The sequence below is a fragment of the Mercenaria mercenaria genome, chromosome 9 (assembly GCF_021730395.1).
Source record: "Mercenaria mercenaria strain notata chromosome 9, MADL_Memer_1, whole genome shotgun sequence".
Classification (NCBI taxonomy): domain Eukaryota; kingdom Metazoa; phylum Mollusca; class Bivalvia; order Venerida; family Veneridae; genus Mercenaria; species Mercenaria mercenaria.
Window position 1 is genome coordinate 42162906 of NC_069369.1, and position 19212 is coordinate 42182117.

A 19212-nucleotide genomic window follows, 5' to 3' on the forward strand; every position below is an offset into this window, starting at 1 on the left:
AAAACGTTATAACACAATGAGTGCTAAGTCGAATTGCTTTGCTTTTAAACACTCTTATAAGAATTTTAAGATCAACTATTCTGGAGGACGTCCACAGAGCCTGATACATCGTTGACAATATTCGAGGTCTGAGAGTGGATTTGGAAAAGGGAAGCGCTCTAGTATTACACTCTCTTCCCTGTGTCTGATGTAAAGGTGTCGTAACGTCACCTTTTTACCATTTTGGACGATTTTTCGGTGGTATTTATATTCTTTGACTGGCGAGTCCGGCACTAAGTTTGACGGACAAAATGGCGGCTAACAACAAGGCTTATCAGTTCTGTTATCTGATTGGTCAGTTGGAACCTGTCAATCAACACTGGCGTAAGGTCAATTCGCGCATTGCATTATAGTATAACTGCTGTGTGTTCTATTTATAGAACACGAGAGAGTGCTATTCAATTTACACGAATGCAAATTACATTTATTAGCCTAAATACATGTGCAGTCTTCACAAAATGCAATCTACATGTGGATATATAGATAATTGATGAGAATGCTTCATGCTGGGCCATAAAATAAATCCATGATCTTGATGAAACAGATAACTGTAATGGTCAGTGGATCATAAACTAACTTGGGTCAAGTTCCATAGAGACTAGAAACAATTTTGAGGGGTTGCAGGATGTTCTGTTATGTTGACTTAATTATTTCAAAAATTAAAGAGTAAACTATTTTGCCCCATTATAGCAATTCTGTAAATTAATTATACAGTTCTGAACATATAGCATTATTTTAGTACAAAATATATCATATACAAGCAAACAGAAACTGTACACAGAAATAATGGAATCATCTGTTCCAGATATGTTGACATTGTGAAATTTCCCGGCAAAATTTTTGTGTGAGATTTTAGACAAAATGGCTGAAAAACGAGAAATTACTTTGAAAGTTTCAAGGGAACAGTTTGATACATTGGTTCATTTTTTTAAATTTAATGAGTGGGATTTTGAGAATTCATTAGTCAAATCAGTTTGGGCACAGGATGATGAGGAAAATGATTTTAATGATTATAGAAATAGTGAAAACTTGCTTGTTGTTGAAAATGTGGGAATGCCATGTCCAGTAACTGAGGGAACGACAGGTGGTGGGCACAATGATGATGATGATGACAGTGATGATAATATGGATGACAGACAGGCTAACCTTGTGGATACTGACATTGGACAAGCGTGTCAACATTGTTTCCTGAATCTATGCATTACTCTACAACGACAGTGCTGGCTTGGTAATGGTGCAAATCCACATGAAATAAATAGTGGGTTATGGAAAAAAATGTACCAAAAATACTGGAATATGCTATCCAATGCAGGGGCTTGGTACTTCCCTCAGTATGTTCAGAAAAAGCAAACGGCATTAAGCAGGACAAGAACAGAGGCTGATGTGAGGACATTAAGGGAGATTATGCCAGCATGTGTAATTAATCAAGTGCAGGGCTTGTACCCAAACCTTCCAGGTCAGCCATACATGTGCCATAAATGGAACTAGATACCCAAAATCCATCTATATTTTAAAAATAAAATGACAAAAGAAACTAAAATTCTGTATTATGTAATGATGTATATACTAAAAAGTTACAAACAGTGACTTATATGTATCATAAAAAGAAATATTCACCTAAGAATTATTACAAATGGATAACATATCATTTGGAATTATAACTGTGATGGACCTAGGACTCAGGTTAGTGGAATTATTAACTCAATTATCATAATATCTAAATCAAAAAAGCATAATTAAAAAGCATGCAGAACTGCATGCCTTCAAAACTAACCATAATTCTAAAGTAAACACATTTGTTATAATGTGAACTATATATCTTTTACATTAAACACTGTCCATACACACAAGTGGGTTATATACACCTTGTGGTTGTTTACATCACATGACTTGGGTCAAAAGTCGTTTCAGATTCAAATTTTCAAAAAATACCTTGATATTTCAATTTTGTAACTGCTGTATCTAATTTATTCAATGGGTTATTTGTGGAAGGAGCAGAAAACATGTCCCCACAACTGCATATTTAAAAAAAAAAAAATACACTGGTAAATTCCTGAAAAATCTCTCTCTGATGAAAATTGTTGCAAAAACAGCCACCATTTGAAATTTGGCTCCTCCCACTTCTTTTATAGCAAAGGTTGGGGTTCAAACTTCTTCCCTTTGTTGTTCCTGTCCTTTAGACTTAGATATTTTTTCTGAGGACCTTCTTGTCCTTAAGTGCAATGATAACAGGAGAGTGCTATAGGGCCATTATGGCCCTCTTGTTTTTTGGGGGGTTTTAGCCATGCTGTGGTGAGTTTTTCTGATCGCTCGATGTCCGGCGTCTGTCTGTTGTCTGTCTGTCATCTGTCTGTCGTCCGTCAACATTTAGCTTGTGTATGCCATAGAGGCTGTATTTTTCAGCTGATCTTCATGAAGTTTGGTCAGAATGATTAACTTGATGAAATCTAGGCTGAGTTCGAAAATGGGTCATCTGGGGTCAAAAACTAGGTCACTAGGTCAAATCAAAGAAAAACCTTGTGTATGCCATAGAGGCTGTATTTTTCAATTGATCTTCATGAATTTTGGTCAGAATGATTACTTAGATGAAATCTAGGCCGAGTTCGAAAATGGGTCATCTGGGGTCAAAAACTAGGTCACTAGGTCAAATCAAAGAAAAACCTTGTGTATGCGATAGAGGCTGTATTTTTCAACTGATCTTCATGAAATTTTTGTCAGAATGATTGTCTGGATGAAATCTAGGTCGAATTTGAATATGGGTCATCAAGGTCAAAAACTAGGTCACTAGGTCAAATCAAAGAAAAACCTTGTACAGTATGCGATAGAGGCTGTATTTTTCAACTGATCTTCATGAAATTTTGTCTGAATGATTACCTTGATGAAATCTAGGCTGAGTTTGAAAATGGGTCATCTGGGGTCAAAAACTAGGTCAAATCAAAGAAAAACCTTGTGTATGCAATAGAGGCTGTAGTTTTCAATTGATCTTCATGAAATTTGGTCAGAATGATTGCCTTGATGAAATCTAGGCCAGTTACGAATATGGGTCATTTGGGATCAAAAACTAGGACACAAGGTCAAATCAAAGAAAAACCTTGTGTATGCAATAGGGGCTGCATTTTACACTGGATCTTCATGAAATTTGATCAGAATGTTTGTCTGGATGAAATCTAGGTCGAATTTGAATATGGGTCATCAAGGTCAAAAACTAGGTCACTCGGTCAAATTAAAGAAAAACCTTGTGTACGCAATAGGGGCTGCATGTTACACTGGATATACATAAGATTTAGTCAGAATGATTGCCTTAATGAAATCTAGGTCAAGTTAGAATATGGGTCATCTGTGGTTAAAAACTAGGTCACTAGGCCAAATAATAAAAACCTTGTGTATGCGATAGAGACTGTATTTTTCAATTGATCTTCAGTTCATATTTTGACAAAGTCTTTTGAGATAAAGCTTTGAAACTTTCAACACTTGGTTACCATCACCATGTCCAGTTATAGGCAAGAGTACATAACTCCATCAAGGATTTTGGCTGAATTATGGCCCTTTTTGACTTAGAAATCTGTGTTAATATTTCGTACCAGTTCATATTTTGACAAAGTCTTTTGAGATAAAGCTTTGAAACTTTCAACATCTGTTTACCATCACCATGTCCAGTTATAGGCAAGAGTACATAACTCCATCATGGATTTTGGCTGAATTATGGCCCTTTTTGACTGAGAAATCTTGGTTAAGTTTTTCGTACCAGTTCATATTTTTTGTAAAGTGTTTGACATATGGCTTTGAAACTTTTATCACTTGTTTAGCATAATAGTCTCTATCTGTAGGAAAGAGAACATAACTCTGTCATCTATTTTGGCTGAATTATGGCCCATTTTGGACTTTGAAATTGGTTCTGTTTCCATACAAGTCCATGTTTTGTCAAAACTATTTGACATATGGCTTTTAAACTTTGAACACTTGTTTATCATTATGATTTCCATCTGTAGGCAAGAGTACATAACTATTTTGACTGAATTATGGCCCATTTTGGACTTTGAAATTGGCTCATATATTGCCATTTAGTGCAAGACTTATCGAAATCAAAGTAATACAGGAACATTGTTTGTCTAATCTATTTATTTCTTTTGTCTGAATATCCGTGGAAATATTTTGACACCATTCTTCAATCAATTCTTCGAATAGTCGAGCGCGCTGTCATCAGACAGCTCTTGTTACCTCACCTGTCACATAGTGACAGGGTGAGCTTTTGTGATCGCCCATCATCGTCCGTCCTGATGTGCATGAAACTTGGTCAGAATGTTTGTCTGCATGAAATCACTGACAGGTTTTTATCTGGGTCACATGGGGTCAAAAACTAGGTCACCAGGTCAAATAAAAAAATAAGCTTGTTTACACACTAGGGGGCACATTTTTGATTCTATCTTCATAAAACTTGGTCAGAATGTTTATCATGAAGTCTTGGGTGATTTCAAATCTAGGTCAGGTGGAGTCAAAAACTAGGTCACTAGGTGATATCAAAGGAAAAGATTGTGTACACTCTAGAGGCCACTTTTTTGCTCCAGTCTTCCCGAAACTTAGTCAGAATATTTGTTTTCATGAAATCTTGGACAAGTTCGAATCTGGGACATGTGGGGTAAAAAGCTAGGTCACTAGGTCAGATCAACTAAAATGCTTGTTTACACTCAAGAGGCCACATTTTTGGTCCAATCTTAATGAAAATTGGTCAGAATATTTGTCTTCAGGAAATCACTAGGTAAAACATGTTTACTCTGTTATGGTTTGTTACTCAGGTGAGCGACCTAGGGCCATTTTGGCCCTCTTGTCTAACAATTTCAATCAGTCATAGAAAGAGTTGCCAGTACAAACACAATGAAGATTTCAGTGAGATTGCAAATATTTGTCAAATCTTGAAACAGAAGCTCTGGTTTGAAACAATTTTTGAAAATAAATATTCCTAGGTAACACTTCAATGTTCTGTATAAAAAGTGAAACTAGGACTGGTGAATATAACACTTGTAATTAATTACAAAGAACTGTCTTTCATGTGTTACAAAGAACTGCCTTTCAAGTGTAACAAAGAACAGCCTTCATGTGTAACAAAGTATGTTATTTCATGTGTTACAAAGAACTGCCTTTCATATGTTACAAACAACTGCCTTTCATATGTTACAAAAAACTGCCCTTTGTGTGTTAAAAAGAACTGCCTTTCATGTGTTACAAAGAACTGCCTTTCATGTGTTACAAAGATCTGCCCTTAATGTGTTACAAACAACTGCCTTTCATATATTATAAAAAAAACGCCCTTCATGTGGTACAAACAACTGCCTTTCATGTGTTACAAAGAACTGCCCATCACATGTTACAAAGAACTGCCTTTCATGTGTTACAAAGAATTGCCTTTCATGTGGAACAGAGTGTTACAAAGAACTGCCATTTGTGTGTTAAAAAGAACTGCCCTTCATGTGTTGCAAAGAATTGCCTTTCACATGTTACAAAGACCTGATCTGATGTGTTACAAACAACTGCCTTTCATAGGTTATAAAAAACTGCCCTTCATATGGTATAAAGAACTGCCTTTCATATGTTACAAAGAACTGCTCTTCACATGTTACAAAGAGCTGCCCTTCATGTGTTACAAAGAATTGCCTTTCATGTGTAACAGAGAACTGCCTTTCATGTGTTACAAAGAACTGCCTGTCATGTGTTACAAAGAACTGTCTTTCATATGTTACAAAGAACTGCCCTTCATGCGTTACAAAGAACTGCCTTTCATGTGTTACAAAGAACCTCTTCATGTGTTACAAAGAACTGCCCTTCAAATGCTACAAAAAACTACATTTCATGTGTTACAAAGAACTGCCTGTCATGTGTTACAAATAACTGACTTTCATATGTTACAAAGAACTGCCCTTCATGTGTTACAAAGAACTGCCTTTCATGTGTTACAAAGAACTGCCCTTTAAATGCTCCAAAGAACTGCCTTTCATGTGTTACAAAGAACTGCCTGTCATCTGTTACAAAGAACCTCTTCATGTGTTACAAAGAACTGCCCTTCAAATGCTACAAAGAACTGCCTTTCATGTGTTACAAAGAACTGTCTTTCATATGTTACAAAGAACTGCCTGTCATGTGTTACAAAGAACTGCCTGTCATGTGTTACAAAGAACTGTCTTTCATATGCTACAAAGAACTGCCCCTCATGCGTTACAAAGAACTGCCCTTCATGTGTTACAAAGAACTGCCTTTCATGTGTTACAAAGAACCTCTTCAAATGCTACAAAGAACTGCCTTTTTAATGCTACAAAGAACTTCCTTTCATGTGTTACAAAGAAATGTCTGTCATGTGTTACAAAGAACTGTCTGTCATGTGTTGCAAAGAACTGTCTGTCATGTGTTACAAAGAACTGCCTGTCATATGTTACAAAGAACTGCCTGGCATGTGTTACAAAGAACTGCCTTTCATGTGTTACAAAGAACCTATTCATGTGTTACAAAGAACTGCCCTTCAAATGCTACAAAGAACTGCCTTTCATGTGTAACGCAGAACTTCCCTTTATTTGTTGCAAAGAACTGCCTTTTATGTGCTACATATAAATGCCTTTACGGCTTTTACTTTTCCTGTTTAACAATAGAAGAATATCTGGTGTGGGGCTACAAATAATGACATCCTTTTTTGCGCTAAAATACAGCAGAATGCAACTAATATAAGGATAAAATCTAGGGGAGGACAACATACTCCCTCCAGCATCTCAAAAACAATTCTTGCATGCATTCAAAATTTCTGGCTAGAACTCTGCAATACTTATAAAACATTATGGTCGCACACTTTTCTTTAATAAAGTCAAGGTCAGTAATAAACAGGTGTGACTTCAAGAGTAGGGTACAAATATAGCATCTTACAAAGATACATATAAGAATATATACAGATTCTTTGTTAATGTATAAATTGTATTTTGTTTCAGCCATGACCGTACAATGCAAGATATTGTCTACAAACTAGTGCCAAATTTACAAGAAAGTAAGTTTCTGGAAGGGTTTTATACTATGTTGTAATATCACTTTGATTGCTTTCAGACTTAAGTTACTCTTTTAACCACCATAACAAGGTTTCTTCATTATTCCTCTTTTAAAATAGGACAATAACATTTGTATTCTACATCATTCTAACGATCTGCATGGATGTTAATAGGAACTTTTGAATTTGATTAATTCTTAATCAGTCATCAAAAAAAAGAGTAATAGGGTATTTCCCATCTTAAAATTTAGTCATTTGAATACCAAAGATTTTCTAAGATTAAACTTTTGGCTTGATTTGTCAGTGGATGGATATTAATTTTCAGGATATCTTAGTGTAAAAGCAGCCTTTCTGTTAAAAAAAAAGAATAGACGATTTCGAAAAGCAATTTTGGTCAAATTTTTACTCAGGGAAAAAGACATTTTTGGCCATAAAATCGGCATATTTCAAGATAGCTATAAGACTGGAAAAGATTCCTTTGAGGTGTTTAGAATGGTGTATAACTTATATCTTGATTGTATCAGAAAGCAGAAATTCAAGAAAAACCCAAATGGACTAGGTGGATCAAACAGCAATTTCTAATTGGATAAAATGGAAAAGTTTTGCATCTTATTAAAATAAAGCTCCTTTCACTTTTGAAAACATAAGTAAATAGCTTTAAAATATCAAGGGGCCATTTAAATCAGTGTCCCACCTGTCAAGCAAAGCATGCCTGCAAAATTTAGAACAAAGTGCCCAAGGTGATCATCCTATGTCCTTCATTGTGCGGTGTCCATTGTCAAAAACCAGGTCACTAGATCAAATGATAGAAAATGTGAACACTGCAGAGGCCACGTTTTTATACGCCCGAAGGGACGTATTATGTTATGACGCTGGTGTCCGTCTGTCCGTTAGCAATTTCGTGTCCGCTCTGTAACTCTTGAACCCCTTGAAGAATTTCAAGGAAACTTGACACAAATGTTCACCACACTGAGACGATGTGCAGAGCGCATGTTTTAGATGTCTCGCTTCAAGGTCAAGGTCACACTTAGGAGTCAAAGGTCATATCAGTTTGTTTCGTGTCCGCTCTGTAACTCTTGAACCCCTTGAAGGATTTCAAAGAAACTTGACACAAATGTTCACCACACCAAGACGACGTGCACAGCGCATGTTTTGGATGTCTCGCTTCAAGGTCAAGGTCACACTTAGGAGTCAAAGGTCATATCAGTTTGTTTCGTGTCCGCTCTGTAACTCTTGAACCCCTTGAAGGATTTCAAAGAAACTTGACACAAATGTTCACCACATCAAGACGACTTGCAGAGCGCATGTTCCGGATGACTTGCTTCAAGGTCAAGGTCACACTTAGGGGTCAAAAGTCATATCAGTTTGTTTCGTGTCCGCTCTGTAACTCTTGAACTGCTGGAAGGAATTCAAAGAAACTTGGCAGAAATGTTCACCACATTGTAACGATGTGCAGAGCGCATGCTCCGGATGACTTGCTTCAAGGTCAAGGTCACACTTAAGGGTCAAAGGTCGTATATGACTGCTTTGTGTATATTGCTCTGCATTGCAGTGCTCTTGTTTTTATTTGGCAGATCTCTTTTTTGTATTACAATAATTATGTCTCCCCCAGGAGACATATTGTTTTTGCCCTGTCCGTCCGTCCGTCCTTCCGTCCGTCCGTCCATCCGTACGTCACACTTCATTTCTGAGCAATAACTGGAGAACCATTTGACCTAGAACCTTCAAACTTCATAGGGTTGTAGGGCTGCTGGAGTAGACGACACCTATTGTTTTGGGGGTCACTCCGTCAAAGGTCAAGGTCACAGGGACCTGAACATTGAAAACCATTTCCGATCAATAACTAGAGAACCACTTGACCCAGAATATTGAAACTTCATAGGATGATTGGTCATTAAGAGTAGATGACACGTATAGATTTTGGGGTCACTCCGTCAAAGGTCAAGGTCACAGGGGCCTAAACATTGAAAACCATTTCCGATCAATAACTAGAGAACCACTTGACCCAGAATGTTGAAACTTCATAGGATGATTGGTCATGAAGAGTAGATGCAGGAGACATATTGTTTTCGCCCTGTCCTTCCGTCTGTCAGTCCGTCCGTACGTCACACTTCATTTCCGAGCAATAACTGGAGAACCATTTGACCTAGAACCTTCAAACTTTATAGGGTTGTAGGGCTGCTGGAGTAGACGACCCCTATTGTTTTTGGGGTCACTCCGTCAAAGGTCAAGGTCACAGGGACCTGAACATTGAAAACCATTTCCGATCAATAACTAGAGAACCACTTGACCCAGAATGTTGAAACTTCATAGGATGATTGGTCATGAAAAGTAGATGACCCCTGTTGATTTTGGGGTCACTCCATCAAAGGTCAAGGTCACAGAGGCCTACACATGGAAAACCATTTCCGATCAATAACTAGAGAACGACTTGACCCAGAATGTTGAAACTTCATAGGATGATTGTACATGCAAAGTAGATGACCCCTATCGATTTTGGGGTCACTCCATTAAAGGTCAAGGTCACAGGGGCCTGAACATTGAAAACCATTTCTGGTCAGTAACTTGAGAACCACTTGACCCAGAATGTTGAAACTTGATAGGATGATTGGTCATGCAGAGTAGATGACCCCTAATGATTTTGGGGTCACTCTGTGAAAGGTCAAGGTCACAGGGGCCTGAACATTGAAAACCATTTCCGGTCAGTAACTTGAGAACCACTTGACCCAGAATGATGAAACTTCATAGGATGATTGGTCATGCAGAGTAGATGACCCCTAACAACTTTAGGGTCACTCTGTTAAAGGTCAAGGCCACAGGGGCCTGAACATGGAAAACCATTTCCAATCAATAACTTAAGAAACTTTCGACCCAGAATGTTGAAACTTCATAGGATGATTGTTCATGCAGAGTAAATGACCCCTATTGTTTTTGGGGTCACTCCGTTAAAGGTCAAGGTCACAGGGGCCTGAACATTGATAACCAGTTCCGATCAATAACTTGAGAACCACTTGACCCAGAATGTTGAAACTTCATAGGATAATTAAACATGCAGAGTAGATGACCCCTATTGATTTTGGGGTCAGTCTATTAAAGGTCAAGGTCACAGTGGCCTGTTCATGTAAAATCATTTTTAGCCCACCATCATCAGATGGTGGGCTATTCAAATCACTCTGCGTCCGTGGTCCGTTGTCCTTCCGTCCGTCAGTCCGTCCGTCCTTCCGTCCGTTAACAATTTCTCGTTATCGCATCTCCTCAGAAACTACCAGGGGGATTTTGACCAAACTTTGTCAGAATGATGTACTGGTACCCTAGTTGTGTTCCCCTGAAAATCAGACTGGTTCAACAATTTTTTAGTGAGTTATGGCCCTTTGTTTATTTCTATAATTTACATAGATTTATATAGGGAAAAACTTTGAAAATCTTCTTGTCCAAAACCACAGAGCCTAGGGCTGTGATATTTGGTATGAAGCATCATCTAGTTGTCCTCTACCAAGATGGTTCAAATTATTTCCTTGGGGTCTAATATGGCCCCGCCCCGGGGGTCACATGGTTTATATAGGGAAAAACTTTGAAAAACCTCTTGTTCAAAACCACAGGGCCTAGGGCTTTGATATTTTGTATATGACATCATCTAGTGGTCTTCTACTAAGATTGTTCAAATTATCCCACTAGGGTCAAATATGGCCCCGCCCCGGGGGTCACATTGTTTACATAGACTTATATAGGGAAAAACTTTGAAAATCTTCTTGTCCAAACCACAAAGCCTAGGGCTTTGGCATTTGTAATGTAGCATCATCTAGTGGTTCTCTACCAAGTTTGTTCAAATTATCCCCCTAGGGTCAAATATGGCCCCGCCCTGGGGGGTCACATGGTTCATATAGACTTATATAGGGAAAAGATTTTAAAATCTTGTCAATAACCTACAACATTCAAATTTGGACCACATGTATGGTTTTGAGTGGCAAGATGAACCTTGACATGAGTTGACCTTGATTTTGACCTAGTGACCTACTTTCACATTTCTGTAGCTACAGCCTTCAAATTTGGACCACATGCATAGTTTTGTGCACTGAAACAAACTTTGACCTTGACATTGACCGAGTGACCTACTTTCACATTTTTGAAGGTACAGGCTTCAAATTTGGACCACATGCATAGTTTCGTGTTCTGAAATGGAATTTGACCTTGATTTTGACCTAGTGACCTACTTTCACATTTCTCAAGCTACAGCCTTCAAATTTGGACCACATGCATAGTTTTGTGTACCGAAACAAACTTTGACCTTTACGTTGACCTAGTGACCTACTTTCACATTTTTGAAGGTACAGGCTTCAAATTTGGAACACATGCATAGTTCTGTGTTCCGAAATAAAATTTGACCTTGATTTTGACCTAGTGACCTACTTTCACATTTCTTGAGCTACAGCCTTCAAATTTGGACCACTTGCATAGTTTTGTGTACCGATATGAACTTTGACCTTAAGATTGACCTAGTGACCTACTTTCACATTTCTGTAGCTACAGGCTTCAAATTTAGACCACATGCATAGGATTGTGTACTGAAACAAACTTTGACCTTGACAATGACCTAGTGACCTACTTTCACATTTTTGAAGGTACAGGCTTTGAATTTGGACCACATGCATAAATTTGTGTTCTGAAGTGTAATTTGACCTTGATTTTGACCTAGTGACCTACTTTCACATTTCGTCCTTGAAATTGATCTAGTGACCTACTTTCACATTTCTCAAGCTACAGCTTTCGAATTTGGACCACATGCACAGTGTTGTGTACGGAAATGAAATTTGACCTTGAGCTAGTCAGTAAGTCTTGAAATTTGGAACACTGAAAAATGGCACATTGGTGGGCGCCAAGATCACTCTGTGATCTCTTGTTTGGAAATAACTTGAGAACCACTTGACCTACAATGTTGAAACTTAATAGGATGATTGGACATGCAAAGTAGATGACCCCTATTTATTTTGAGGTCACTTGATCAAAGGTCAAGGTCACAGGAGCCTGAACAGTAACTTGAGAACCACTAGGCCAGGAGTGTTGAAATTTAGCGGGATGACTGGACATGCCAAGTAGATGATCCCTATTGCAGCCAACCATCAGTGTCTCTTTGACTTTCGCTCCCGACCCCTATTGACTTCTTGCCTATAGGACTTTGCATTGGGGGAGACATGCGCATTTTTACAAAAGCATTTTCTAGTTTTTTTTTTGAATTACTTCCCTTTTATATTACTATAAATAGCTTATTTTGAAACTTTTTTATTATTGGCCTTAGGGAAAAACCGAGACCACTTTTCTGTGGTACAACATGGATGGTACCTCTAATTTTAAGGTGTATTTTTACATACCTGTACCTGATAAGGATTTTTTTGTAGACTTTGAATATTTTTTTTGTGGACTTAGATTTGTTTTTTGAAGTTTTCCTTTTGTTGTTCCAGTCCTTTGGGGCTACAACAGTCAAGTTCTTAAAATTTTGCTCCCATCCTATGATGTAAGCCTTCGGGCGTATATTGCCCCGCTTGGCGGCGCTCTTGTTTGTTCACTTACAATAATTTTTTTTTTAATTACTTCCCTTTTATGTTACTATAAATAGCTTATTTTGAAACTTCTTTATTATTGGCCCTAGGGAAAAACCGAGACTACTTTTCTGTGGTACAACATGGATGGACGTACCTCTAATTTTTAGGTGTATTTTTACATACCTGTACCTGATAAGGATTTTTTTTGTGGACTTTGAATATTTTTTTTGTGGACTTAGATTTGTTTTTTATACGAGGGGCTATCAAAAAATACGTAGACATTCGGTATATTAAGCAAATGGTTTGTAATAGATAATCGAAATATACACAGCATAAATATTTAATTTTCACCCAATAAATGTTGAAAATTTTACAGTAAACAAATCAATAGTTACATTTTCATGGTATTATAAAATTAGTCATTGCTTACAGCACGGCGCACACGGTGCAAGTAAAACGACGTCAGTCATTTAAACTTTTTCAAAGTACTCGCCGTTTTTCTCTATACACTTCGTGTGTCTCCGGACCCAAGTGTTATAGATACCTCTGTACCAATCACATGACTTCTGGGAAAGTATAGTTCTCGTGGTGTATCGCAACTGATCAAGATTGTCAAATTTGTGACCGCGCAATTCGGACTTTAAGGCAGAAAAACACTGAAATCAATGGGTGCGAGGTCCGGACTATATGGAGGATGAATCAGCCATTCAAACCCCAGAATATCCATTTCAAGGGTGGTTGATTCGGCACGATGGGCTGGTGCATTGTCCTGATGAAATATAATATGTTCAGCTGCAATGTGTGGTCGTTTCTTTCGTAACGCATGCATCAAGTCTCGTCTGATGACCTGAAAATTGAGAGATGTCTTATCTTCAAATCACGTGCTTACGCATTTTGTTCAAATTAAATACTTCATGTATGTTATTCAGATACTGAATTACTTTAGATTATTATAATAATAGTAGTTTCAAAAATACAAATTTTCATTTTACATTGTTATATAGAATATCATAACAAACCTTTGAATAGTATGCTGCTGTGACCGTCTGTCCTTGTGGTACTGCATGACTTAGGATCATTCCTTCCATGTCCATGAAGAATATAAACATATTCTTTTTGGCCGATTTCACAACTTTTGCTTTTAATGGAGGTGGTGATGATGATCTCTTCCACTGGGACGATTGTTGTTTACTTTCCGGGTCATAAAAGAACAGCCAGGTTTCGTCTGTCGTGATGATTCTTTTCAAGAACGCATCGCCTTGGTTGTTGTAACGGCGCAGAAATTCCCTGGATGCCACAACACGACGGCTTTTGTCATCAGCAGATAGTAAACGAGGTATCCAACGGGCACATATACGGTGCATAAAGAGTTTCTCAGTTAATATTGTTTGTATAGTTCCGTAACTCACATGAATTCTATCGCATATTTCCCCTATAGTGATTCGCCTGTCTTCATCCACGACGTCGTTCACTCGTTGAATCATTGCAGAAGACACAAGTTTTGGCCTTCCTCTTCCGGAATCGTCCTCGAGTGATTCCCTTCCTTCTCGAAAACGTTTGTGCCACTTATACACAAGTGCCCTACATACCGGCGGTTTCAAATTGGCATCTGACAACATATTCATGGTTTACGAGGGCGTTTTATTCAGTTTAACACAGAATTTAATAGCAGCGCGCTGCTCCGTCAATTTCGGCGTTGTCATTTTTTTCGTTTTACGATTTCACACCTGTACTACAAAACATTGAATATTTCAATAACGTGTTACATTATGACGTCATAATTTTGCACACTTATTATAATGACGTCAGACAACGTAAACGTGATGTTTTGGCGCAATTTGACTTTAATCACCAGGACAATATGCATAAACAAGTTGGAGTATTTTTCTTATTTGGTTATTATTTCGGCTTGCGCCATAGGAGCGTACATATGGTCGTTTAAACACAAGAAACACATTTTTATAACGTTATAATATATTATTTGTTTTTCATATTAGGTAAATTATACATGAATAAACACAAATTAACAAATCAATTATAGACAACGCCACATTTCAGTAGTCAGTTACATGTGTCTACGTATTTTTTGATAGCCCCTCGTAAGTTTTCCTTTTGTTGTTCCACTCCTTTGGGCTTCAACAGTCAAGTTCTTTAAATTTTGCTCCCATCCTATGATGTAATCCTTCGGGCGTATATTGCCCCGCTTGGCGGAGCTCTTGTTCAAAATTTAGAAAGTGCCTTCATTTGTCATTGAATACAAAGTAAAAATTAAGCTGTTCAGTTAAAGTTTTAGTTTGTGTATTAATAAAACAGTAACATTGTATCCAATAGTTACTTTGAAAAACCGGATCAGTAATGCATGATTTCCAATCAAATGGAGCAGTTTTGGTGATTTTGGGTAAGAAAATTATATTTTTCTGTTATTTAGAATTTGTTGTCAAGGACGGCATATAGCGCAAGATGTGCTCCAAATATTATGAAACACTCGTTGCTATTCATTTTCCAGCAAATCTAAGCACTGTTCTCAATTACTTTGGAAAACCATGCGAAAATAGCAGGTAAACAATGCCACGACTCAGAAAAAGCATTATTTCAGTACGTTATTTGGCAAAAACACTAAATTACCACTTCCACGATATCACTGACACATTCCTGTAACATATTTTATCATAAATGATGAATTATATTTCTTGGAAGACCAATATAAGGTGATTCATGACCGTGCTGGTGAGTAACGGAGGAGACACAGGATCAGCGACTGCAAAATGCAGTACCGTATTTTCCCTAAGTCTTGGGACACCCTTTATCTTGGGACACCCCTAAAATCTGTAAAGATAATGATAATTATGTCTCCCCCAGGAGACATATTGTTTTTGCCCTGTCCGTCCGTCCGTCCGTACGTCACACTTCATTTCCGAGCAATAACTGGAGAACCATTTGACCTAGAACCTTCAAATTTCATAGGGTTGTAGGGCTGCTGGAGTAGACGCCCCCTATTGTTTTTGGGGTCACTCCGTCAAAGGTCAAGGTCACAGGGGCCTGAACATTGAAAACCATTTCCGATCAATAACTAGAGAACCACTTGACCCAGAATGTTGAAACTTCATAGGATGATTGATCATGAAGAGTAGATGACCCCTATTGATTTTGGGGTCACTCCGTCAAAGGTCAAGGTCACAGGGGCCTGAACATTGAAAACCATTTCCGATCAATAACTAGAGAACCACTTGACCCAGAATGTTGAAACTTCATAGGATGATTGGTCATGAAGAGTAGATGACCCCTATTGATTTTGGGGTCACTCCGTCAAAGGTCAAGGTCACAGGGGCCTGAACATTGAAAACCATTTCCGATCAATAACTAGAGAACCACTTGACCCCAAATGTTGAAACTTCATAGGATGATTGGTCATGAAGAGTAGATGACCCCTATTGATTTTGGGGTCACTCCGTCAAAGTTCAAGGTCACAGGGGCCTGAACATTGAAAACCATTTCCAATCAATAACTAGAGAACCACTTGACCCAGAATGTTGAAACTTCATAGGATGATTGGTCATAAAGAGTAATTGACCCCTATTGATTTTGGGGTCACTCCATCAAAGGTCAAGGTCACAGGGGCCTGAACATGGAAAACAATTTGCGATCAATAACTAGAGAACCACTTGACCAAGAATGTTGAAACTTCATAGGATGATTGTACATGCAAAGTAGATGACCCCTATCTATTTTGGGGTCACTCCATTAAAGGTCAAGGTCACAGGGGCCTGAACATTGAAAACCATTTCCGGTCAATAACTTGAGAACCACTTGACCCAGAATGTTGAAACTTAATAGGATGATTGGTCATGCAGAGTAGATGACCCCTAATGATTTTGGGGTCACTCTGTGAAAGGTCAAGGTCACAGGGGCCCGAACATTGAAAACCATTTCCGGTCAGTAACTTGAGAACCACTTGACCTAGAATGATGAAACTTCATAGGATGATTGGTCATGCAGAGTAGATGACCCCTAACGATTTTGGGGTCACTCTGTTAAAGGTCAAGGCCACAGGGGCCTGAACATGGAAAACCATTTCCAATCAATAACTTGAGAACCTCTCAACCCAGAATGTTGAAACTTCATAGGATGATTGTTCATGCAGAGTAAATGACCCCTATTGTTTTTGGTGCCACTCCGTTAAAGGTCAAGGTCACAGGGGCCTGAACATTGATAACCAGTTCTGATCAATAACTTGAGAACCACTTGACCCAGAATGTTGAAACTTCATAGGATGATTGAACATGCAGAGTAGATGACCCCTATTGGTTTTGGGGTCAGTCTGTTAAAGGTCAAGGTCACAGTGGCCTGTTCATGTAAAATCATTTTTTGGAAATAACTTGAGAACCACTTGACCTACAATGTTGAAACTTAATAGGATGATTGGACATGCAGAGTAGATGACCCCTATTTATTTTGAGGTCACTTGATCAAAGGTCAAGGTCACAGGAGCCTGAACAGTGACTTGAGAACCACTAGGCCAAGAGTGTTGAAATTTAGCGGGATGACTGGACATGCCAAGTAGATGATCCCTATTGCAGCCAACCATCAGTGTCTCTTTGATTTTTGCTCCTGACCCCTATTGACTTCTTGCCTATAGGACTTTGCATTGGGGGAGACATGCGCTTTTTTACAAAAGCATTTTCTAGTTTTTCTTGTCCCTAATTTTTTGGACTATTTTCTCGGCGTATTTTTCATCCCGAAGTGTTGGGACTATGTTATAGATAGAGTTTTTGAAGTGAATTCTTCCTGAAAAAGAAACCGATAGGAAGGGAAACGGAGCATAGTGGAGTGACCGACTGAGGTTTCTTTTTCTCGAAGAATTCTCTTCATGGACTCTATCTGACATAGTGTGAAATTTACGTTTGACCAATCAGAATTGCAGAGTCAGTCATGTCGGATTCTCCGCCTACCTTTGACTAACAAAAATGTGTCCGCTTCCTTTAAAATACGATGAAGGGGCAGTCATTGATACGCATGCGCATTCTGTCGGCACTCTTCAGTGTGTAGAGCTGTTCTTCGAAAATTATTGCTGCAGTCACATTGGTCTTAAGGAATAAGAAACCACATTTTTTGAAAAATAACTCGCTCTGATTGGTCAAAAAAGTATGTTGCACACTATGGGTGTGTACCGATTCAAGATGTAAATCAATTACCGTTATTATACATTGTATGTGTTGTATCGATTAAAATATCAAATACTTATAAGAACCAAAGACCTTTTCTGGTCGTTATTTTAGTGCATTTCTGCTGGCTGAATTCTACTGTTGATATTCCGTGACTGGAATTTACTCGCGAATCATAAAGATATAAAAACGTCATGCCGGTAATTTTACATTCCACGAGCACGTGCGACCTATCGTAATATATAATTTACATCGCCGTTACTTTTGTTTATCCACACGTATACAAAAAACGCGCGTAGTGCATTCGTTTTTAGCTCACCTGAGCACAAAGTGCTCAAAGGTGAGCTTTTGTGATCGCCCTGTGTCCGTCATCCGTCGTCGTCCGTCCCTCCGTCGTCGTCAACAATTTGGCTGTTAACACTCTAGAGGTCACAATTTTGGCCCAATCTTAATGAAACTTGGTCACAATGTTACTCTCAATTAAATCTTGGATGAGTTCGATATTGGGTCATATGGGGTCAAAAACTAGGTCACCAGGTCAAATCAAAGAAAAAGCTTGTTAACACTCTAGAGGTCACAATTTTGGCCCAATCTTAATGAAACTTGGTCAGAATGTTACCCTCAATAAAGTCTTGGACGAATTTGATATTGGTTCATCTGAGTTCAAAAACTAGGTCACCAGGTCAAATCAAAGGAAAAGCTTGTTAACACTTGAGGTCACAATTTTGGCCAAATTTTAATGAAACTTGGTCAGAATGTTACCTCAATAAAATCTTGGACGAGTTTGATATTGGGTCATATGGGGTCAAAAACTAGGTCACCAGGTCAAATCAAAGGAAAAGCTTGTTAACACTGTAGAGGCCACATTTATGACTGTATCTTCATGAAATCTGGTCAGAATGTTAATCTTGATTATCTCAAGGTCCAGTTTGAATCTGGGTGATGTAGGGTCAAAAACTAGGTCACCAGGTCAAATCAAAGGAAAAGCTAGTTAACATGGTAGAGGCCACACGTATGACCTTATCTTGATGAAACTAAGTCAGAATGTTAATCTTGATGATCTGTAGTTCATGTTCAAATCTAGGTCAGGTGGGTTAAAAAACTAGGTCACTAGGTCAAATCAAAGGAAAAGCTTGTTTACACTCTAGAGGCCACATTTATGACTGTATCTTCATGAAACTTGGTGAGAATTATTATCTTGATGATCTTTAGGTCAAGTTCGAATCTGGGTCATGTGGGTTAAAAAAATAGGTCACCAGGTCAAATCAAAGGAAAAGTTTGTTAACACTCTAGAGGTCACAATTTTGGCCCAATCTTAATGAAACTTAGTCAGAATGTTACCCTCAATAAAATCTTGGACGAGTTCGATATTGGGTCATCTGAGATCAAAAACTAGGTCACCAGGTCAAATCAAAGGAAAAGCTTGTTAACACTCTAGAGGTCACAATTTTGGCCC

General features: G+C 38.2%; 1 protein-coding gene across 3 annotated transcripts in view; it reads left to right on the plus strand.

The window, feature by feature from the left end:
- LOC123546993 (polycomb group RING finger protein 3-like) overlaps positions 1-19212 on the plus strand; it is an 81548-nt gene that overhangs the window by 29089 nt on the left and 33247 nt on the right. For all 3 annotated transcript variants that reach the window (XR_008372406.1, XM_045333710.2, XM_045333711.2), the window contains exon 4: positions 7005-7060. Coding sequence is in view for 2 of the 3 variants with exons in the window: in XM_045333710.2 (XP_045189645.1) it covers positions 7005-7060 (56 nt within the window). In the remaining variant the exon portion in view is untranslated. The remainder of the gene's footprint in view (positions 1-7004; positions 7061-19212) is intronic.